The 23,691-nt window shown below is 39.4% G+C and overlaps 2 protein-coding genes across 2 annotated transcripts in view; one reads left to right on the top strand and one right to left on the bottom strand.

The window, feature by feature from the left end:
- The window catches only part of Sema5c (Semaphorin 5c), a 232,364-nt gene that overhangs the window by 165,503 nt on the left and 43,170 nt on the right, over positions 1-23,691 (bottom strand). The window lies entirely within an intron of this gene.
- On the top strand, positions 3,341-4,267 carry LOC140225538 (uncharacterized). The gene is made up of 2 exons (XM_072304745.1): positions 3,341-3,565; positions 4,094-4,267. The coding sequence occupies exons 1-2, from the start codon at positions 3,341-3,343 to the stop codon at positions 4,265-4,267; spliced, it is 399 nt and encodes a 132-aa protein (XP_072160846.1).

Raw genomic sequence — 23,691 nt, 5'->3', positions numbered from 1 at the left:
TGGATTCTCGACATTTACAAGTAATGGGATGGGAGAAGATATCTCATTGGATGCTGACGGTAGATTTCATAACATCATTATTCCCTTCAGAGTTCTCTTTGTTTGGGAGAGGATCTACGACAAGTGCTTGTGAATCCGAAAATCGAAATTCTACTCACCCGCTCGAGGACAAACAATGACGCAGTGTTCAGCTCGGCAGCTGAAAATTATACTCTAACCTTGGAACGCATGCAATATCGTTTACCCATCGTGAGTGTGGATGATGGTCAAAGATTGAAATTTTTGAAACTCATCGAGAAAGACAAACCTCTCATCGTTGCTTTCCGTGCATGGGACCTTTATCAATACCCTCTTTTACCTCAAACAACTAAACACACCTGGACCATCAAGACAACAACACAATTGGAAAAGCCAAGGTATGCCATTGTATTCTTTCAAACGAATCGGAGTGGAAATCAACTCAAGGATGTGAGCAAGTTTGATCACTGCAATCTGAGGAATATAAAGCTACTTCTGAATAACGAGGCATATCCGTATGAAGATGTGAACCAATCCTTCACCAAGCATGATTACAATATATTCTACCACGCTTACTGCAGTTTCTCTTCGACCTTCAACGCTTTACCTGATCCGACTCCACTTCTAGACATTGAAAACTTCAAGAATAAAGCTCCACTTTTCATCATCGATTGTTCCAGACAACGTGAGTCTTTGCAGCACGGTCCGATTGACGTGAAACTCAACTTCGAATCAAACAATAATTTTCCTGAGCACACAACAGCGTTTTGTATACTTATTCATGATAGTGTTTTCGAGTACAGTCCTTTGACTAGCATCATTCGAAAACATGAAGGTTGAAAGACAAAAAATTCGCTTACCCATCCGAAAGTTCGAGTTTGAGGGTGGTTGTTTGAAGAAGAAGAGACATAGCAACTTGTTACCGAATGTTATCAGAGGACTGATCGTTGGACCAAGTAATTGTGGAAAAACAAACCTCATGCTCTCTTTGCTTGTCGATAAGAATGGAGTGAAGTTTGAGAACGTCTATCTATTCTCTAAAACAACGAATCAACCGAAATACAGTTACTTAGCGGACATATTGAAGAGAGTTAAGGGAATCGGCTTTTTTTCCTTACGTAGGTGTTGTACTTAAACCGGAGGAAGTAAAAAGAAATTCAGTTTGTATTTTCGATGACGTCATAACGGACAATCAAAGTCCTATCAGAGATTTCTTCGCAATGGGTCGACATAGAGGACTTGACGTTTTTTACCTCGCTCAAACTTACAGTCGCATCCCGAAGCAGTTAGTTCGTGATAACGCAAACATGATCATCCTTTTCAAGATGGACGAAATGAACTTGAGACATGCATACTCAGATCACGTCGCAGCAGACATGTCCTACGATGATTTCCGGGAAATGTGTAACCTCTGCTGGGGAGAACCTCACGGCTTCATTTTGATTGACAAGGAAAATACAAAGGAATCTGGAGGATATAGAAAAGGATTCGATTCCTATATAAGACCCTGACGTTCACCTTTTCTAATCAAACAATATGGAGAAGCACTTGAAGGAGGAAATCATCAAAGCTTCGGATTCGATCCGAAAAAAATTTCGTAGCCTTAAAAAAGATGAAAGCCTGGAGTTGGAAACAAACGAGAAACGCTTAGCACCTTTAGTTTCTCCCTTGAAAACGCTGATCGATTTAACTCAACAAAAAGATCATGAAGTTAAAGTCGAACCCAAAATCAAAGTTGAACCGAGAATCGTGGTTTCAAAAACTTCACGTAAAAGGAAACCAAAAGAATTTGAAGCGGACTCCTTGGAGGAAGACAACGAGACTTCTGGGGAAGAGATTTATGAAAGTCTTGAGGAAATAAATGATACTTCTCTTCAGAAATGGAATGATTACACATCTACTCTTGGACCTCAATCCAAATCGTATTTGAACGGAAAACTATTCAGCGCTCAACCTGGACATTACGACTCTAAATTCGGTGTCCGAATGGATACGAAAAGTAATAATTGGAAAATTGGAACCAAACCTATTGAGTTCGATAAAAGTGATACCATACATATCGGAAATTATATGGTTCAAGGTACGCCCGGTCTCTTTGAACTTCTGTTTAAGAGCATTCCTGACATGAACAAAGTGAGAGAAAACGATAAGGAAGTATATAAACAAATCCTCGAATTAACAAACGCACATTTCCAAGAGTACAACCCTTTGAAGAAGATCGCTAGCAGTAACAGCTATAAATATAAAAAAATTATATCACCTCTTTTCATAGAACCAAAAGGGAGTGGATTACTTCCTGTAAATGATAACAAGATAGATTACATTCGATGGAACGATCCTAATGAGTTAGTGTCAAGACTCGAACTTTTAATAGCATCTCGAGAAGCTGGGAACACCGCTCATCTAGCAGAGATAGCTTCGATTGAGGAGGAGCTGCGAGAAGAAAATATCATACAATGAAGTCTGTCGATAAATTCGGACACTACAAAGGAATTCAAGGAAGAGCTGGTCCTCCTGGAGTTGGTTTTGTTTTGGATCTAGCAGGTGATTACGACATGCAACAAAAACGCCTCAGAAATGTGCACAGCCCGGAGACAGATAACGATGCGGTTAATAAACACTTCCTCTACTCGAAACTTGCTTCATTCCGTGAATTCTTACGAAATAAGACTTTGAATATTTTCGAGGGAGATGAGACTTTTGACGTCAAGAATAAGCGTCTATCAAATGTTGGAGATCCTGTGGAGTCCTCTGATGGTGTGAATCTTACATATTTGATGAAGAAATTTGATGAAACGATACTACTCAACTCGGAGAAGAACGCCTTCAACGCTGTGGTTTGTCTCTCACGAACCTTAAAAAACCCACGGAAGAATCGGAAGCTGTAAACCTCTCCTATCTAAATGAATATTTGCAAAAAACATTACAGGTGGATGCATCTAATAATGTTGATGTTGGAAATCGTCGAGTAAAAAAACGTATCAGATCCAAAGGAAAGAAATGATGCTGTCAACAAGAGTTTCTTGAAAGCATGGTTGGAGATCCATGGTTTCGTTATGCAACGTGAGTTGACTGACGCTGTTATCAATCTGCGGAAAGAAATTCATAATCTCCATAAAACAAAAGCGAATCCCGCCTCCGTTTCGAAGCAACTAAATAATATAGAGGACAGTTTCAAAAGAAATTGGCGATCCGCAGTTTTGGATGAAGGAAAAAAACAGATGACGTTCGATGATACAGAAAAAGCACAATTTAAAACACACTTCGCAATCGATCCTGATATTATTGACTCATACTTGGAAAAAACTTTAGATAAAGAAACATGAGTAAAGTTGGAGTGGTAGAGGAATTACATAAACAAGCAAGAAGAAACTTCCCGAGGCGGTATGTTACAATCAAAGGACTCAACGATCTTTTCCAAGGTGATATTGTGGAGATGAGACCATATGCATCAGAAAACGATGGTTACAACTACCTTTTGACTATGATCGATACCTTTACGAAAAGGTCTTGGGCGGTCCCTTTGAAAACAAAAACTGGATTGGAAGTACGTGCGGCTGTCAAATCAATAATTGATTCCTTGAAACAAACACCGAAGTTCTTACAAACAGATATGGGCTCCGAATTTTTTAACAAACATGTTTCCAGCTTACTCAAGGAACATAATATCAAACTCTACGCATCTTTCTCACCTCTGAAGGCTAGTATCATCGAACGCTTCAATCGAACACTTAAAACCTGGATGTGGAAAGAGTTCAGTCTACAAGGAAATTATCGATGGGTGGATAAGTTGAAGGATCTGTTGAAAAAATACAACTCTCGTATTCATAGGACTACCGGTTTGGCTCCGAATGCAATCAAGGAAGAAAACGAGGCTATCGTATTGGATAGATTAAAAAAGAAAAAACTTCCTGTAAAGAAGAAAAATAAATTCAAAGTAGGTGACCCCGTTCGGATTTCGAAGTATAAACATATATTCGAAAAAGGTTATACCCCCAACTGGACTACGGAAGTTTTCGTAATCGATGAAGTACAGAAGACTCGACCAGTCACATATAAGCTGCGTGATTATCAGAATCATCTCATTCAAGGCGGATTCTACGAAGAGGAACTACAGAAAACGAAATTCAAAGATACTTACCTGGTTGAAAAAGTCTTGAAAAGGAAAGGCGACCAAGTCCTCGTCAAATGGCTGGGTTTCGACGATTCTCACAACCAATGGATCAAGAAGAAGGAAATAGAAGAATGATCAGAAGAATGTTCATGATCGTACTGTGTCTTACTTTATCTGCAAGCTGTGAGGGATGGCTGGACGAATACTTCAACGTTAGTGATAATGAAATCGTTAAAAATGAAGCTATCAAGTGGATCACATTGTGTACCGAAAAAGCTACAAAGTGGGAAGAAGGTGTTCGTGTACGGAAAATGGATGAAACTCTGTGCGCAGAAAACAAGAAAATAAATACCTGTGAGAAATCAAATTCCTCCGAAAGGGTAGTGGAAGAATATCTAAAAAAATTGATTCAAGATTCGAAAAATTTATGTCACGATTCTTTCAACGATGCAGTAAACTTACGAGTAAATCGTCTAATAGAAAATTCAACAAACATCTGTAGTGGAATTTTGAATGAAGAAAAGCATATCACTTGTAGTATAGTGATTATATTAAGTTTTATTTTTAGCGGAATATGTATTATGTGTGATATATTTCGTATAAAAAAAAACTTCTGACTAAAAAAAATCTTTGGAGTCCTAAAAAGTGTCATCAAGTATCAGAAGTAAATGTTGAAGAAGGAGTTGATATTATTGAATATCCTCTTGTTTGAAAAAAAAAAGATAAAAAAATAAATATAAAAAAAAATAAAAAAAAAAAAAAAATGAAAAAAAAAAATTAAAAAAAAGATAAAAAAAGAAAAAAAAAAAGATATAAAAGGAGTACCCTCTTCCGGACTTTCTCATTCGCTTCCTGGAGCTTAAAGGATCTTGATCGTTGGAGGAGTAGAATCAAAAAATGAGTCTTAAATTTCTGAGGAGGTACGTCAACTGGAACTTGCTTTTGCAGGATCCAGTCCTGACTTCCAAAGTAGCTGAAGCTGGTAAATCGGACAAATTGTCATACCAGCTCGTAGAAGAGATTTCATCATACATCGACTTCGATGAAATGTCCAATAATCCTAACACTCCAGAAAATATTCTTCATAACCACTCGCATCGATTAGATTTTCGACGTTTGCTTCTAAACAACTGTCATCTGTCAATAGACTTTATTCGTTCTCATGGTGTGGCATTAAATAAATGTTGGGATATAATTTCATCAAAAATTCTTCTATCTGAGAAAGAAATGGAAGAATTCAGTTATCTTCTAGATTGGAAAATTGCATCACGTTATCAAAAAATGTCAGAAAGGTTTATCAAAAAATTCAAACATAAAGTGGATTGGGAAAATATTGTCAAATATCAAGACGTGTCGAATGACTTTATTCTTGAAAATTGTCCCAAGGATTAGTTATATGATAGTTAGATAGATGTTTCTTTTGTGATGTAAAGTAATAAAATCATCTAGTGGAATAGGCCTACTGGGGATACCACTTTAAAAAAAACGCGCTGATAACCCTACCTCTATGGTGGTGTGGAAACGGGTTTCTCCATAGCGAAAGATTGGTCTAGAGTGTTGTCAGCATGGGGAGTGTTTTAGTGGGGATCTCACTTTGCAGTGTTCACATAATGTGTTCTGGCGTATTTTTGCTGGGGTCTCTCTTCAGTGTTGTCACAATGTGTAATCTGTTTTGGCGTATTTTTGCTTGGGTCTCTCTTTTTCTAACTACTTACTTCGTTACTTACCTCACAATAAATCATGACTTGTGCGATATATCGAACTCAACCCAACGATTCATCGAAACGTCCCTATTAAAACGCCTATGAAATATCGTGCGATTTAATCGCAATCGAATCGAATCAAACTCGAGTGACGGTCTCGACGTTCTTTCATAATTAAGTCGCGTTTAATAATTGTATTTATCCAACTCACTCTGCGGTCGAGTCTTTTATTAATAATTTCTGTAGGTTTTGTTCGCGTATGTGCCCGGCTGGATCGTGAGTGGGTAGTGCAGCGCTGCCGGATGTTGCATTTAAAAGTTTAGTTTTCTTGAAAATGCACTGAAAAAAAAAAGAATCTCCGCGTATTTACCAAGAATAGGGTAAAATTACCAAGAATTCAGGGTTCTATTTGATCCCAATTTCTTCTTGGTAAAATTACCATTTATGGAATTGGTAATTTTACCGAGAAATCTCCGTAAAATTATTGAACTTTTTCGTTAATTTAACGGGACCTTGGTAAAAACGCCAATATGTTTTATCGCCTGTGGTAGAATTACCGAGATGAAATGGCAAAGTTACCGGGAATTGATTACCAATAAAAGTGGTATTCTTACCTGAAAAAACAGTAAAGATATCGGTTTTTAGGTAAGCTTACCAGTCTGTCTTGGTAAAATTACCAATAATTGGTAAAAAAGTAAGATGGTAAAGGTACCAACGGATCTTAGTAAAAACGCCGAGAATTTTTTTTCAGTGCAGATCTTGCATTTAAAAGTTTAGTTTTCTTGAAAATGGGGCACTTTTAAACGTTTTTGAAGAACCATCAACATTGTCTTGCGGTGTGAGGTAGCTTTCTACGGGTCGCAGAGCGAAACTATTGTGTGAATTGACGAGAATCCTCTCGTAGTTGCCTCTTATGATTCATTTCTGTAATGATTTAAATTCTTTGCAGACAATAAAATTAATTTGATATAATAACGCCACACAATGATTGCAATGAGTGGCACGTATCAATCACAATTTAATATCTGGTGCGCAAGTTGATACTCATCATAATCTTTGCTCATAGGTGGTTTCAAAATTATCGAGTAGGACGAACTTGTATAGAATCGGAATCCAAAAAATTAATGACTTTAATGCGTACTTCGTACCTCGTTCTAAAATAAGACAAAAAATCGCTCGTCTTTGGAACGTGTTATAAAAAGTCTTAAATAAGACTTTCATAAAGTGTCCGTTGTTTTGTGTACTGACCACAATTTGCTTTGTTTGACCAATTTTTAACGATCATTTGAATGCGAAAGTATCACGAAATATCGTTTTTCTCTGAAATTAATCACAACAAAGCTTTAAAATCTGGTTTAAAACACCCTGAGAGGCAATCAATGTTGTAGTTGTTTTTTTTACTTCAGCGTTCAAGTCTCCAAGAAAATTGAAATTGATCATAACAACATGTCACAGTCATTCAGCACGGAAAAATCAGTATACATGCTATTCGGTAAAAACGGAAAGCACGAAGTGAACTTGATTCAATGGAAAGACAGCCAACCACTGGGTGAAATCGAAAGGGTGAATAAACACAAAGTACTAGGACTAATAATACAGGAAAATATTGAATGGAATGAGCATATAGACGCGATAGTAAAAAAACTAGGATCCTACAGCTATGCAATAAATAGACTAAGACATTTACTAAACAGAGCTGATTTGATTAAGCTTTATTATGCCTTCATCTACTCGACGATAAGATATGGGATAATGTTCTGGGGAAACTCGAAAGGAGTTGATAGAGTATTTAAACTTCAGAAAAGAGTACTTCGTAACATTTTTGGACTTAAAAAAAGGGAAACATGTAAACTGATATTCAAAGAAAATGAATTAATGACTGTATACAATATTTATATTAGGGAGTCAGTTTTGTTTGTAAATAGAAATAAGCACTATTTCGAATTTAATAGAGAAAAAGAGAACTATAGAGGTAGAAATGAGGTAGACATAAGCATATCAGAGATACCAAAAGGAATGATTTCCAAAGGGCCAAAATACAATTGCTCAAAGATATACAACAAACTCCCTAGATATATTAAAGAAATTGAAGAGAGAAGCACCTTCAAAAGAAAAGTAGATACATTTTGTAAGGAGAATGTATTCTATAGTATTGATGAATATTTAGAGTAAATTATGTATGTTAGATTTATAACAATTTTTACTTTGACTTTGTAATCTTTTGTTTTGTTTTAAATCAAAAGAAACAATAAATTATTATTATTATTATTATTATTATTATTATTAACAAAGCTTTAAAATCTGGTTTAAAACACCCTGAGAGACAATCAACGTTGTAGTTGTTGTTTCTACTTCAGCGTTCAAGTCTCCAAAAAATTTCATTGTCATATGGCTCCAAATACTTGTTCGCTGTGGCTCAAAAAAATGGCAGCATTATATTTTGGTAATTTCTCGAGTTCAGGCTCCTTTTCGTGTTAAACTTGGGTAATTTAAGGTTTAGAATAGGAATAAAGTGAGCTCAATGCACCTAGGAAAAAACCGGTTGATGTGTGAGTTACCATAGCTACCTATTCGCGGCACTTTTCGTAATGGATCAAAATTAAGTTGAGTTTTTGAGTTTTATAGTATTGAGTCTACTACTGGCCAAAGTTACAATTTTTCAGTATTTAGAACTAATAATTTTGAGGATTTTCTGCACTGTCTGCCTTAAGATTTGCATGAGCTCATGTATTATTAATGAGTTACAGATAAATTAACTGTTTTATGTCTTTTTCCTTTTTTAGCTCGTATAGTCTCTACAAAATGCACGGGAAATTTATGCAAATTAGCGATGAAACTCTCATCTCAATATTCGGGCGCATCCATAAAAATCTCGAGGGTCCTAGGGAGCAAGTTCTGCACACGTTTCACGGAAGCGGACGAGATTTCTGCCTTGCTGAGGAAGAGCGCCGTATGAATATTCGAGAGTTGCCAAATTTACTTCGATCAAATGCTTATTTTTGAAGAAAGTTATATGAATATGTTTATTTTAAATTTTCAAAGTCTTCGGGTGAAATTGCAAACAAAATTGTCTGAAAAATTCACTGGAAAAAACACATTGGATCTAGAGTCCAGACTCTTGAAAATATTGACAAAAAAAAAAAAAAAAAAAAAAAAAATACTCTTGATTCCATCGGATTTTTGCTTGAATCAAAACGAAATCCGCTCAAATTAAGAGGCTTGGTTCTTGATTTAAGCTAGATTCTGAATGAATCAAAAGTACTTTCTCTTGTCGATGTTTTTAAGAGTCTGGACTCTAGATCCAATGTGTTTCTTTTTCCAGTGTTGAGAGTAAAATATTCATAAGTTTATCAGAAAATTCGTGTTTTAGGAAAGGAAATTTGGCAACGCCTAAAGGTTCATACGGCGTTTTTCCTCAGCACGGCAGATTTCGGCTGCCCTGAGAAGCAACACTCCTTTAACAGGGGAGCTATCGGGAGTTATCAGAGTTAATTTCCTGAAAGAGCGGCTTTCCTCCGCCGCGGCGCACTATACCCTCATGCTCGTTTATTGCAAACTACAAAGCCACTTAAAACTTTCATTGCGTCTGGGCGCACCACGAGACCATGCGATGACAATGGAAGGATCACTGGCACGAATGCGTTTTGCCTTTCTGCATTGACTATCCGTCCGGTCCGAGCCAACTTTCACGATAATCATGAGAACGTGCACAACGTGACCCTTTCAGAACTCGGATTATCCGATCCAGGAACGAGCAAGAGTTTCGGTGATTATGCGAGCTGTTCATTTCCGTCCTGATTTAATGAGTACCCGACTAGTTATCCCTTGCGTCCACTCGAACAGAATCACCAGAATCGAGCAATAATGTGGATTTTTTTTCGGGCGTAGCTCCTCACAGCAAGACAAATTAACCAACATTTGGACTATTTCTGTCGAATGGAACTACGTGCATCATGACGTGAGCCCTATTATGCATGAATTCTTATGGGTCTCAGGCAGTGTTCGAAACTCGCAGGCGCCAACGCGCCAAATGCGCCTAAAAGTCGGCCATGGCGCCTAAAAAATGAAAGCTCTGCGCCAACGTGGCCTCTAAAAATGTGGATTTTCACAGGAAGTCACATAAAGAAAGAAAAACAAATCTATTAGAATTAAAAAACTCAGAATTTTCGGCACAAAACGTGAAAACTTGCTTTTTCTATTCTTCACGATTTCATTCTTAAGTGCTTTTGTTTTCCCCAGGTTACAGCTACTTACTAGTTCTGTTACGAAAACATCTTGCGTTTAATTTTTCACTAAATGCGCCGTAATATATAGGCGTAAATCAATTTGATCCGTAAAAAATCTTCAATAGCACCTGAAAATCGGGCTTGATGCGTCACATGGCTCATAAAACTCAAAGGTGAGTTTCGAACACTGTAAACAAGCCTTATTTATTTTCTAATATTCCCGTCTGTAAAGTTTAGTCACGCAAATTTTGGCACTTTAATGCGCATTGTAATGCACAAATCGACACTCGTTCTCTAGCGAGTGAAGCAACTGCATCATTCGCTCATGAACGCTGCTGCTCTGTAAGGATGCAACTACTCGGCCTCTGAGGCCAAGCTAGGAAGTATCTTTTCTGGTTGAAGGCGATTTTCATGCGTTGACGCTCCTCATTTAGCAAATGGAGCAACCGCATTACTCGCTAAGCTACGCTGTTACACTGTTGATTCGGTTTTTAAAAGGATGCAACTATTCGGCCTCTGAGGCCACCCTAGGAAGTATCTTTTCTGGTTGAAGGCGATTTTCATGCGTTGACGCTCCTCATTTAGCAAATGGAGCAACCGCATTACTCGCTAAGCTAAGCTGCTACACTGTTGATTCGGTTTTTAAAAGGATGCAACTATTCGGCCTCTGAGGCCACCCTAGGAAGTATCTTTTCTGGTTGAAGGCGATTTTCATGCGTTGACGCTCCTCATTTAGCAAATGGAGCAACCGCATTACTCGCTAAGCTACGCTGTTACACTGTTGATTCGGTTTTTAAAAGGATGCAACTGTTCGGCCTCTGAGGCCACCCTAGGAAGTATCTTTTCTGGTTGAAGGCGATTTTCATGCGTTGACGCTCCTCATTTAGCAAATGGAGCAACCGCATTACTCGCTAAGCTACGCTGCTACACTGTTGATTCGGGTTTTAAAAGGATGCAACTATTCGGCCTCTCAGGCCACGCTAAGAAGTATCTTTTCTGGTTGAGGGCGTTTTTTATGCGTTGACACTCTTCATTCAGCAATGAAGCAACCGCATTACTCGCTAAGCTACGCTGCTACACTGTTGATTCGGTTTTTGAAGGATGCAACTATTCGGCTTCTGAGACCACCCTAGGAAGTATCTTTTCTGGTTGACGGCGTTTTTTATGCGTTGACGCTCCTCATTTAGCGAATGAAGCAACCGCATTACTCGCTAAAGCTGCTACACTGTTCATTCGGTTTTTAAAAGGATGCAACTATTCGGCCTGATCGGTTGAATCGATCAAATCTTTTGGTTGAAATAACCAAATAATTGAGTTGAAAATCTCCAACTGCGTTAAAAATTACGCAGCAACCACAAGGATTGAACCCGCAACGCTTCAGTCTTCGATGGTAATCAGGATGAGTTCGCAAGTCACAACCCCTGAGCATTGAAAGGAAAACAGTAAGAGTAAATAAGTTCCCCAGGACACTTTTTTCATGCTCCGATGTCTCAGAGTAACCTACGGTTTGAGAAGTTTTACACAAAATTGTGTTGAGCTTTGAGTCACCGAGTTCCTTGGATTGATCGGACTCAATAAAGTATCAAAAAATACGGCAAGCTTTAACTATGTGTTGTTCTAACTATATGTAGTTCTAACAATGTGTTGTTCCAACTATGTGTAGTTCTGACTATGTGTAGTTCTGACTATGTGTAGTTCTAACTATGTGTAGTAACTATTAATGAAAATGCTCTTCCCCAGAATTTTTCGTTTGTTTCATAGTCGATGAAGGCTTCATTCAGTAGTTAAGGATCATTCAAAGAGGAATCCAATTGAGTCCGTGATAGTCCACTGCGCTAAGGATTCGTTCAATATTGGCAATTGATTACAGTTCAGAACTCTAGAGAAGTCGAGAGTGGGGCTACCGATGAAGCAGTGGAAAGCTGGATGGCAAAGCGTGCGCCATGCGGTTCTCATTAATAACGTGAGGAATGGTAACCGCAGTTTGCAGTTGTGAACCTCTAACGATTGCCAAAGTGAATGAATATTTCTAGGACTTTTGTCGGAACAGGAAAGAACTCTCGATGAAATCTTTCCAGTAGAGGGAGGGAAGAGGGGATCGTAGATAGTCGTTCTTTAAACGGTTCGAGACGGTTCGAGACGGTTCGAGACGGTCCCTTAGCCTATCACATCGATTAGGTAAAAAATCTCGGTAGATTTTGAAATTTTAGCTAAAAAAGGACGATAGGTAGCCTCTGCGCATGAGCATAAAGAATCATTCTAAACCCAAAAATTTGCAAAACTCAGAGAAAAGAAAGCAGAATAGTGTTTGGGATAAAATCTCGGATTCAATTCAGCTATCGATTTCTGTATCGAATGCGAGGTTTTTTTCCAAAGACTATTCTGCTTTAATTTCTCTGAGTTTTGCCGATTTTTGGGCTCAGAATGATTCTTTAGGCTTATGCGCAGGGGCTATCGTCCTTTGTTTGGCTAAAAATTCAAAATCTGCCGAGATTTTTTACCTAATCATTGCGATATATCGCACGTCAGTACGAGCACGTCATTTGAGCTTGACAAATCACCTTAAAAACGTTCAATTTGTACTATCAAGTTGTCCGTGGAAGTTCGCAATTGTTCCGTCAGGTGGCAGCAGCGCAACGGCGAGCTTTGCGGCGGCGGCGTAGCGGCACGCACTGACTGTAATGTTTCATGCTTTGAACAACTAAATACTCATAATGAGAGCAATTAACCGGCAGCGGGCACCTCATTCCTCATTCTTGGTTTCCTCGACTTGGCTCCCGGCGTCAGGCCTTTGGGGCCCGACTTTGCGCTGAGTAATGGCAAAAGATTGAAGAGCCTCGACTGAACAATGCGAAACCCTGCGGCGCTTGGTGTTTGGTCAGCCTAGATACTGCTTTGGAGGACTTGCGTGAAAATGGGTGCTCTTCTTTGACAGTGGTGCATAAAACCGGGCTTATAATAAATGATTAATTTTTTACGTCTTTATTTGGACTAAATCTTGCAATTCGGAACTACAATTTCAGGCTCATATGGCCGTACTAAGGAAAAACGCTGTATGGACCTACAGGCGTTGCCAAATGGACCGCGTTAAACAGGAAGGAACCAAGCCTCATCAGGTATTGCCAAATTTAACAGGGAGATTTCATTTTTTACGAGAGAGCGTCTGCGCGAATTCCATCGAAAATTTTAAGGAATTTGCTTTGTATTATGGAGAAAATTCACTGAAATTTGCACAAAAATCCGCACAACGATTTTCATGTAAAAAATTAAATTGCCCGATTAAATTTGGCAATAGCTGATGTGGCTTGGTCTGTTTAACTCGGTATAAATATCCTTGGACAAAACACGATTTTCTTGGTAAACATGACTATATTTTTCTTCCAATTTTTCAGATATTCTTGTTCGCAATTTCACCTAAGTACCTGAAAATTTCATGGAAAAATATTCACAGATTTCCACTGAAATTAGTATTTTATCGAAGGAAATTTGGCAACTCTAGAATGTTCATACGGCGTTCTTCCTTAGCACGACAGCATACACATAAACACCTATTTACAGTTGTTATTGAAGTTACCCTAAAAATTGAAACATGATCGGACATTTTTCAAGGTATATTGAAACCCATGTAATTTGCATTTTTCTACTGAGGCTCATCCGTATAATTATTTCATATTATGACTGAGAGAAGTTTAAAGGTTGAATTTAAAGAAACTCTTCAACAAATGTGCGAATAATGCTTCAGTGTACAACAGCATCTTCGTAAAATGCCAATTTGCGATTGGAAATGTTGCAGTGTTGAAATGTGGTCTCATCTTTTGGTTAGGGAACGACGAATCATCTCTTCAAAAGCACTCTTTAGATCTGCTCGACCCCCCCCCCCCCCAAAAAAAAAATCATCAACGTCCACAGCGTGTGCAAGAAATGGCAATCGAGGTTGCACAATTTTAGCAGCGGTGCAATGCTGGTACGCACTTATTGCAAATAACTCTTAGATTATGGAGCAGCTCTCTCTGAATATCCAGATTTCACTTTAATATATTTTTAAGCGCGTGATCCGTATCCAATAGAGCAAGTTGACTGCAATGGCGTGGCGTGAATTGCGATTTATCGATTGTTATACCATTCAAACCTTTGGTAAAGAATCGATTATTAAGGTGTTCGCTGCGAACACCCTGTCTATCGATCCTTTTCCATGGGTTTAAATGGCATCACGCCACGCCAGTGGACTCGACCATTTTTCTGACTCCCTTTTATTAAAGCCTTTCGAGACCGCCGGACAGTCTGACAGAACTCGGAACCGATTTCGCTCCCCTGGCTCTCGATTACCATTGTCTGCCCCCCTCGCCCCCCCCTCGCCCCCCACCTCACCAACTCACAAAACCACAGGGGAGCTAACGTCTATTGATGTCGCCGAGGTCAGCATCCATTGTATTTTTTTCACACCTCCACTTGTTCTTCTGAGACAGTGGTGCCGTATTTGATACACTGAGGGAGGAGTTGGGTATTTTAAACTGCAACGAGTGGCAAGGGGGTGTTTTCTCAAGGGAATGACGTAATTTAAAAAAATTGAAAAAAAATCAAAAGTTTGAATACAAGAATCTGTATATCATGAGTTGAAATCAGTGTTCGAAACTCACCTTGGAGTTTCAGGAGCCATGTGGCGCATCAAGCTCGATTTTTAGGGGCCATTGAAAATTTTTTAGGCGGCACCGGCCCCTTTCATGGGGGACATTTCGGCGACCCTCATGATTAGAGGCACTGTAGCGAATCATTCCCCTCATCCAAAAAAAAAAAAAATTAAATGGCATACGTCACTCGTCGCAGTCACGGCTTTCAGCTCTTTCACATTTTTGAGAAAAATTGGTAATACCTGAAACACAAGCTGCTGAACCCTTCGTCGATTTGTAATTTAATTTTTGAGGAAACAAGCAGCTAGGGAGAGAAATGTTGAACTCTCTTTTGATTTCAGTTGAGACCCCATCCGTGCGCTTCACTTATTCATATGTGCCACGCATTTCCATGAAAGCAATATGTAGAAAAAAGAAGCTCGCTCGCTGGGAGTAAAGAAAATGATCGCGGGAAATCTTCTTGAACATCTCTGACTGAGATAAAGAACAGAAGCTCTCTGCAGACTCTCGAACGCACGCCCATTTATTCCGGGACCTTGTTAACTACCCTGGCAGTGAATCCTGGGTTCTCATCTCAGTACATCTTCGCGCAAGGCAGTTTCCTCGAATAAAATTAACACACCCACCTTCTGCTGCGTTTAAGTGAGCTCTTTTGACGCAATGTTGCCGCATGATTTAAAAAATGTACATACTTTTGATGAGCCAGTGGTGGCTGTTTGGATAGTCTAAATTGCTTTCCTCAGCAAGGAAGTAGGGCCCTCTTTGCATTTTTACCCATCTATTTGGACTGCATTTTGCAATTGGACGTAAACGGAACCATGCGCATTAGGAGAAGAGCCCTGAGACCCTTAAGTATACACGCATAACAAGGCTCACGCCATAATGCACATAGTTCCGTTTGATAAAAATACGTCCAATTAATTAATAACTTCTATATTTCTAGCTCGTCTGGCTGTAAAGTACTTGTGTGCATAAGGTAACTAACAGCATATCCGTTGTTCCTAAAATGAGCCAGAAACTGTAATTCCTCATTGCAAAAGGGTGGCTCATTTAGTGGGTTACTCAAACATGCGCAAGAATACTACGCATTTTTATTATTTTAAATACAGCCGTCTCTAAATGTATAATTTTTAAATTTAAGCCTTGGGATCGCTGTAACTTCGACTTGTTTTGCTTGACTGAAATTGCTCATAAAAAATACACCCACACCCTTATGTCAATGACTCCATTTTCAGTTTTTGTGGTACAACCCAACATTTTATCGAAGGAAATTTGGCGACTGTCGAATGTTCATACGGCGTTCTTCCTTAGCACGGCAGAAATAGGTAGGTGCTCTGGATAAAGCGAAGCGAACGGCCCTTTTCCCGCGGACAACCACAAAACTGGACTACATTTTGCAATTTGGAACTATAAATTCTAGCCTGGTTTAAAAACAACGTATGTGCCATTAGTTTCCCTATGCAGATAAGTGTTTTTTCAGATAAGCCAGAATTTATAGTTCCAAATTGCAAAATGCAGTCCAACTATTCTTAATGTTGCTTACTATTTAGCGGTCCATCGTTGTGTTCACCATAAATTACTTCAATATCTACCAAATGGTATCGAGCCTGAATGTTCTGTCTGAACTTTTTTCATGAACCCCAATTTTTAGGAGGAGGTGTGGGAGTAATCTCTAACAAGCCGACAACGAGGTCGGAACGGCAAAGGGCGCCACCCGAGGCCTGCGGCGGCAGACCAGCCCCCTGCCGGGAGTATGAATAATAATAGTTGTACTTTTCAGTAAACCCAATTCCACGCTGCGAGCTCGTGCAGGAAACCCAACGAATCTTCCCGGGAAAATCACGGTCAAGTTGTTTCGGTGTATCAAAAATCCTGCAACTCTGAGCCCCAACCTCGTCCTTTCCGCTACCTCATTTTATATCAACCACGGAAAAGTGTCTCGTTTTCTAAGAGATCTCAATTGCGTGCACTGAAAAAAAATTCTCGGCGTTTTTACCAAGGTCCGTTGGTACCTTTACCATCTCACCTTTTTTACCAATTATTGGCAATTTTACCAAGACAAACTAGTAAGCTTACCTAAAAACCGGTATTTTTACTGTTTTTTTTTCAGGTAAGAATACCACTTTTATTAGTAATCAATTCCCGGTAACTTTTCCATTTAATCTCTGTAATTCTACCACAGTCGATAAAAAATATTGGCGTTTTTACCAAGGTCCAGTGAAATTACCGAGAAAATTCAATAATTTTACCGAGATTTCTCGATAAAATTACCAATTCCATAAATTGTAATTTTACCAAGGAAAAACCGGGATCAAAGAGAACCCTGAATTCTTGGTAATTTCACCCTTTTCTTAGTAAATACACCGAGATTTTTTTTTCAGTGTCGCAGTGGCGCTGCGTGAATGATCGATTATCGGTATTTCTCCGTTTGAAGCTGTGCTAAGGAATCGATTATTAAGGATTTCATTTTGAACACCCTGATATGTCCCCTGTTTTTCGATCCTTTTCCATGGATGTTAATGGCAGATCAATCGATTTATAGCAAAGCACGCCACGCTACTGCGCGGACTGGTTTTTCCGTGGACTACAATTTTGTTTTGTTGTTATATGTCTGGTTTTGGATATGCAAAATTAGAGCTGTTCAGTAGCGATTTTTTTTAAAAATGATTTTTGTTTAAAAAAGTATTTCTTTAAAAAAATAGTTTTATTTAAATTCTTTTTTTGAGGATGATTTTTTTAAAAAGATATTTTTTTTTTCATTTGTCTAGATAGGATATTTGTTTACATTACCCATTGATCAAGCCAAGATATCGAGGAAGACGAATTTTCCTGCCTTACCTGAAACACAGCAAGAAAGAATCCAATCAACAAAAGTACAGAGGATAAATGCGAGTATTTTGACTTTCCGTCCATAAGACCGAAATTCTCGGTGATTTGGACTGATAACTTTGAAATATCATATAAATCTAAGCTTTTTCCTCCGTGCAATGTAAAACTTTCTTTGTGCTCCATTAAGACTAGTGCGTGCCTGCAAAGGTTAAGTTCTGTATAAGAATAAAGGTATCACTCTAGATTCATAGCTTTCATGATGTTTTGATCGCCTCGTGCTTTATCCGAACTGCATTAATCGAATACAGCGAGGAATCTCCTCAAAATCTGACAACATCGTCACGGGCATTGGGGCTGTGAGCGCCTGCGCAAACGTTGGTTGTAAATTATAAATTAAAGACTCTCATCGACAAATTGTTCGCCTGCAACGCATAATTATTGCTCTTCCCTTCGACCCTGCCTCACTCAAAAACGGTCGGGTGTAAAAAGGCCCCATCCGCCCGATTTTGGTGATTCTGCTATTATGTTTTATTGGTCTCTGATCGTTTTGTCGGGTGAACTGTGCTTGTTTATCTTTCAAAAATCAGAATTCTGCATCTCTATCATAAGTTATACACCGCGATTTTTCAACAGTTTTGAGCTATTTTTCTCCAACAGTCTTAAAGCCTCGCACCTCTCTCTTTATACATGACATAGTCCTACTACAGCGAGTCTTTCAGGAAGATGCTCTTTTGATACAGTTATGGTGTTACGAGATTTTTTCGGCGGCCTCTGATAGAGAAATAAAGTCAATTTTTTTCCTTTCTGTAAAAAGGAAGAAGAGGATGTTTTCCTTCTATAAGAAATCTGGAACAGACATCACGAAAAGGATATTTTTTGCGTGAACGTGCCGGAGGAGGAGGGGTGTATAAATGCGTTTACTCGTGTTGGGCACATTATTTTGTGAAAGCGCTGTCAACACTAACAAAAGTTCACGGAACTTCGTGCGAAAATTAAGTTTCGTAAACCTACCTCTGTGTGGACGAGGGCGAGGCCTTTCATTTGTAAGAAAAGAATGAAAAAACCATGAAAGAATAAACATGACTGTGGCTTTGATGAATTTAATTTCCGCCACCGCGCCAACTGCACTGTGTGTGGCGCAATGCGTGAAGTATCCCTGCAGTCTCCTAGGCGCTATGCGTTTCACGCCGACCGCTGCTGACCACACTGTTTTTGACGCAATGCGTGAAGTATTCATGCAGTCTTGTAGGCACTATGAGTTTCACGCCAACCGCTGCTGACCGTACTACGGTTGACGCAATGCGTGCAGTATGCCTGGAGTCTTGTAGGCGCTAATATGTGTTTCATGCTAATCGGCGCGCCGAGGGCTTCTCCTTTTCATCTCAAGTCTTCGTCATCGTTGCGATCTGCGCCGCGCCACTCTAGACCAAATTGCGTGTTTGGTTTCTCTCTCAACTAGACCAACAAAAGGCGCTGTATTTTGTATCACCGAGAGACGAACAAATTAGAAATTACTATACCTTCACTCTCAGGAACTGAGAGATTTTGTCACGTTTTCTAGTTTGTAATTTTTTTTCGGAATCCGATTTTTTTTTTTTTTTTTTTTTTTTTTTTTTTTTTTTTTTTTTTGAGACCTACATTTGAAAAAAATTGCAATATTTGCCGCAACCTAAATTAGCCGCCATGGGCCGCGGCCCATGTGGCCACCCCCTAAATCCGGCCCTGTCGTCAGAGGTCATTCCCCATTTAAACACACATATTTTAGCCGATTAGGTAATTCGGGTTTATCTCAACTAATAATCGTTCATTTTAGAAACCGAGTTAGTCAGCCTATTGCCTACCTCCTTTATACATTGCAACCACCCGCTTCCACCAATAGGATCCGGATCCCTCTATATCACTATGTTGTAGGATACTGCACAATTTTTGACACTGTATCGGCACTATGAACACTTATTTTTCTGTTTAAATTAAACTTCTTTGAAAACCGATTACATAGTTAGATGACTTACTTTCTTATTATTTTTTACGCACAATGGTCATTTCTACTGCGCCGCTACGGCTATCTTCACGCCGAATATTTAACTTTCCCATACCAGTTCAGTCACCTGAAAATGGGCGGCCTGCCCGCCCGAAATGGCCATTGTGCGTAAAGAATAATAAGAAAGTAAGTCATCTAACTATACAATCGGTTTTTAAAAAAGTTTAATTTAAACAGAAAAATAAGTGTCCCTCTATATCACCTTTGTCTCCTTCGTCTCTAGCTTTGTCCATCAATTTCAAAATTCGACCCGCTGGATCTGAAACTTTAGTTTTCCACATGAATCGAAGATTTTTCTGTGAGGAGGAGCCAAAAACTGCGGTAACATAATTTAACATCCCGATGGTAGCCGTATGGCAACGCGGCCCTGGGGCAGTTTTCAGCGGGCACGTTTTCGTAATGACACGACCCAAGTTGGCGCGTCGTCGAAATGGACGTTATTAATCACGGCTGACCACCATCGGTACCACCGGCGCAGCATCCATCGCTGAGTCCGCACTCGGCCTGGGTAAATATTCTCATCGCCGTGAAAAAACTCCTCATTATTCGCTTCAAATTGGACCTAATTCCTCCCGGACCCACGGCTTTCGCGCCTCTCCTTGTGCCTGCACCTCTTCCTTATCTCTGAATCCTGTGTTGACAGGTCGAACCCGCTCCTCAAGTCCTAACTATCAATCACTGATGAAAATCTCGCAGAATGATGTCACGGATTTTAAAAAAAGAAGGAGGAAAAAAAAGTTTTTCGTTACGACGAAACGTAACTCCATTCCAAGGTCGCTAAATTGATTAAAACAATTCAATTTTTACAAGAATATTCCTATGTAATATTTGTCCAAACTTTTTCTGATTCTTACACGACATTAGAAGAAAAATTTGTGAAAGTTCCAGTTTCAAATGTCCAAGATTTTCTTGAAAAAAAAAAAAAACAAATTTCGAGAAAAAATTTGGCAACATTGAAATGTAGTTACCATTTTTCGTGAAGAAAACAACGAGTTGTAAAAGAGTCACTTTTTACGTTATCCTGACGAGATCATTAGAATCGAGTTTTTAAATACAATTCTCATTTTTTTTTGGTCTCGGAATGATATAAAATGATTTATTTTAACGGAAGTTCTCAAAATAGATCCAATTTTTAATTTAAGTCGATATTCATTTCATCGGGAAACGAAGATAAGATTTAGGGAAAAGAACTGATGTCAAGGATGTAAAACGGTTCCGAAAGGGTCACATTTTATGCTATCTAAACGAACTGATCAGAATCGGGAAAAAACTCGACCCTCAAGTTTTTCTCGGAAACTTGAGACTATTTGCTTCAACGGCAGTTCTCACAACAGTAGACCTCAGTTAGGTTTGATTCGGATAGGCAACTAAACAAACTCTCAAGCGAAGTGGAGAGTATCACCCAGATTTGAAGGCGCTCTACAACGAGATCTTGGTTTTAACGTTCTTCACCAGTAAAAATATTAGCATGTCGATGCGAATTACTGCAATTTGATGAGTTAACATGGAAGTCACTTAAAAGATGGCGGCGATTACTGACTGCCTACGACAGATGTAGACTGTTTCAAGGGGTAAAATTGTGAGAAAAAAAACCTACAACCCTAGCGTTACGTTCATTGAGGATGGTCCCTCAAGGGCCATTCCTAAACTACGAAACGCTAAATTTGCGATTTTTTGACACCTCTCCACCCCCTGTAACGCTGTCTAAGACCCCCTCCCTACGAAAAAATAATCTAAATATCATCTTACATTTACCGAACGGGTTGAAATTTCTATTTAGTGAGGAAAAGTGAAAGTAATGCGGATAAGTTTTTCGAAATTTTTTGAAACTTCTAAAAGCGACCGGCGAATAATCCTACAGAGACTCGAAAAAAATCACTTAAGCTCTTTACGCAACGCTTCGCTCTATTCCGCCCATCCTCCTCACGGAAAAAATTAAATTGCTGATTTAACGATTCAATTGCTAAAAAAAAGTGACTGCAATATTTCAATGTAGATTTCACAACACAAAAATGCTACTTAAACCACTATTGTAAGCTATATTAAACACGGGGGTGGTTAAGGTAGCATTTTTTTGTTGTAAAATCTGCATTGAAACATTGCAGTCACCTTTTTTAGCAATTGAATTGTTAAATCAGCAATTTAATTTTTACCGCGCTGTAACGCCGCGTATCGCTGGCAAACAACCCCTCCCCTCCCTTCAGCATTACGTAATTTAGGGTTGGCCGCTCGTTAGGGCACATGATTGTGATCCATATCGAAGATAGGGGATCCAAGAAGGGATCCAAGAAGGGATGAGATAGCTCGGGGCATCGAATTCTCACCCCCTCCCCCTGTGTCCCCCGTACACCCCCCTGGGGCCTCCCGTGCCCCTTTCCGGGCACGATAATCAATTATCTCAATAATGATGAGATGTTTGCCCGTGCGCCGATTTTTCCTCAAGACGGTGCTGGCAGTGGTGAGATACGTGTCGGATCGAACATATCGTTATCTTCGACGGAAAGGCGTAGCTATATTTTGAAATGACGCCTGGCTAACGTTTATATCCGTTCTTTCCAAGGCTCATGTAGAAATGTGAGGCATTACGTCACGATAGGTAGGAGAAATCACGCGACACTAGAAATCAGGGTTTTGCACGACAAATGAACCTGCTTCGCAAGTGGCTTTAAGACTCGCGGATTTTTCTGAATTTCGACACGTGAACGACAGAAAAATCAAAATGTCGTCGATCAACGTCGGCGGAGTCCCGCGAGACTCGATTAAAGCGACGCGCGCAGGTTGTTAGTTGGACGGATTTAAGAGCGCAGAAACAGCCTAACCCTTTCCAGATGTTGCCTACATTCCTCTCATTTTGTTCATTTTTATCGGGAGAACTAAACACGTATGGACCGAGTTAAACAGAAAGGAGCCAAGCCACATCAGCTATTGCCAAGTTTAACTGGGTGATTAAAGTTTTACGAGAGAACGTTTGTTCGGATTTCTTTGAAAATTTTGAGGAATTTGCTTCGTACCGTGGAGAATTTTCACTGAAATTTGCACGAGAAATCCGCACAACCGTTTTCATGTGAAAAATTAAATTGCCCAGTTAAATTTGGCAATTGCTGATGCGGCTTGGTTTCTTTCTGTTTAACGCGGTCCATTTCTGATTTGTGAGTATTCTCTTTTTAATCTAAAGAGTGTTCACACACATTGGAACGCGTTAAACAGAAAGGAACCAAGCCACATCGGTTATTGCCAAATTTAATTGAGCAATTTAATTTCTTACATGAAAACGGTTGGACGGATTTTTGTGCAAATTTCGGTGAAAATTCTCCATAGTTCGAAGCAGATTTCCTAAAAGTTTTAAAGGAGTCCGCACGAAAGTTCTCTCGTAAAAAATTTCATTGCCCAGTTAAATTTGGCAATAGCAGGATGTGGCTTGGTTCCTTTCTGTTAAACTCGGTCCTATTGTGATGCGTTTTGGTGCTCTGTTCTTCAGTGGCGTGTCGTGGATAATCGATTATCGATATTTCTCCATTTGAAACTATGGTAAAGAATCGATTATTAAGGTGTCCGTTGCAAACACCCTGTTTATCGATCCTTTTCAACGGGCTGAAATGGCAGATCGATCGATATATCGCAAAGCGCGCCACGCCACTGCTGTTTTTGTTTAAAAAAAGGTCCAGTGATAGGAAATCTGGCGACGCGATATGCAGTTAAGCTGGTTCTGGTTGATTCGAGCGGTTGTCGAGTTATTAAATCCAGAAAAGAGGATACCCACGCGATAAAATGTAAGACAAGCCAGACATAAATTCAATTTGTTCGGAGTTGAAAGCGTAGCGAGGCATACGCTGAACACGCGCTGTGATCGGCAATCGATACGGCATAATCGATATTTTCTCAGGTTTTATCTCAATTGGCTCGCGGCCCAACTATACGCACACAAGCGCGTGGCGAGCGAGTTGCCTCGTGGTACGATGAAAGTCGACATATCCGATAAAAGTCATTAATGATTGATTCCGAAGCTCAGAGCTCATAGACGAGATTTGGAAATCTGATAGGAAAGTTTGCCCCTGCAGAATGAACTCATACCGAAAAAATTGGGGAGAAGAAAATGAATACTTAAGGGGGGTTGTTCCATTATTGCGTAATC

The sequence above is a fragment of the Bemisia tabaci genome, chromosome 9 (genome assembly GCF_918797505.1).
Source record: "Bemisia tabaci chromosome 9, PGI_BMITA_v3".
Taxonomy (NCBI): Eukaryota; Metazoa; Arthropoda; class Insecta; order Hemiptera; family Aleyrodidae; genus Bemisia; species Bemisia tabaci.
The sequence above is the reverse complement of the archived record's forward strand: the minus strand, read 5'-3'. Positions and strand labels throughout refer to the sequence as shown.

Excerpts from the sequence above, each read along its gene's own strand:
- LOC140225538 (XM_072304745.1), top strand. The coding sequence starts at position 3,341 with ATGAGTAAAGTTGGAGTGGTAGAGGAATTACATAAACAAGCAAGAAGA. Across the intron at positions 3,566-4,093 it reads AAACAAAAACTGGATTGGAA|AATCATCTCATTCAAGGCGG; the intron begins GTACGTGCGGCT and ends CGTGATTATCAG.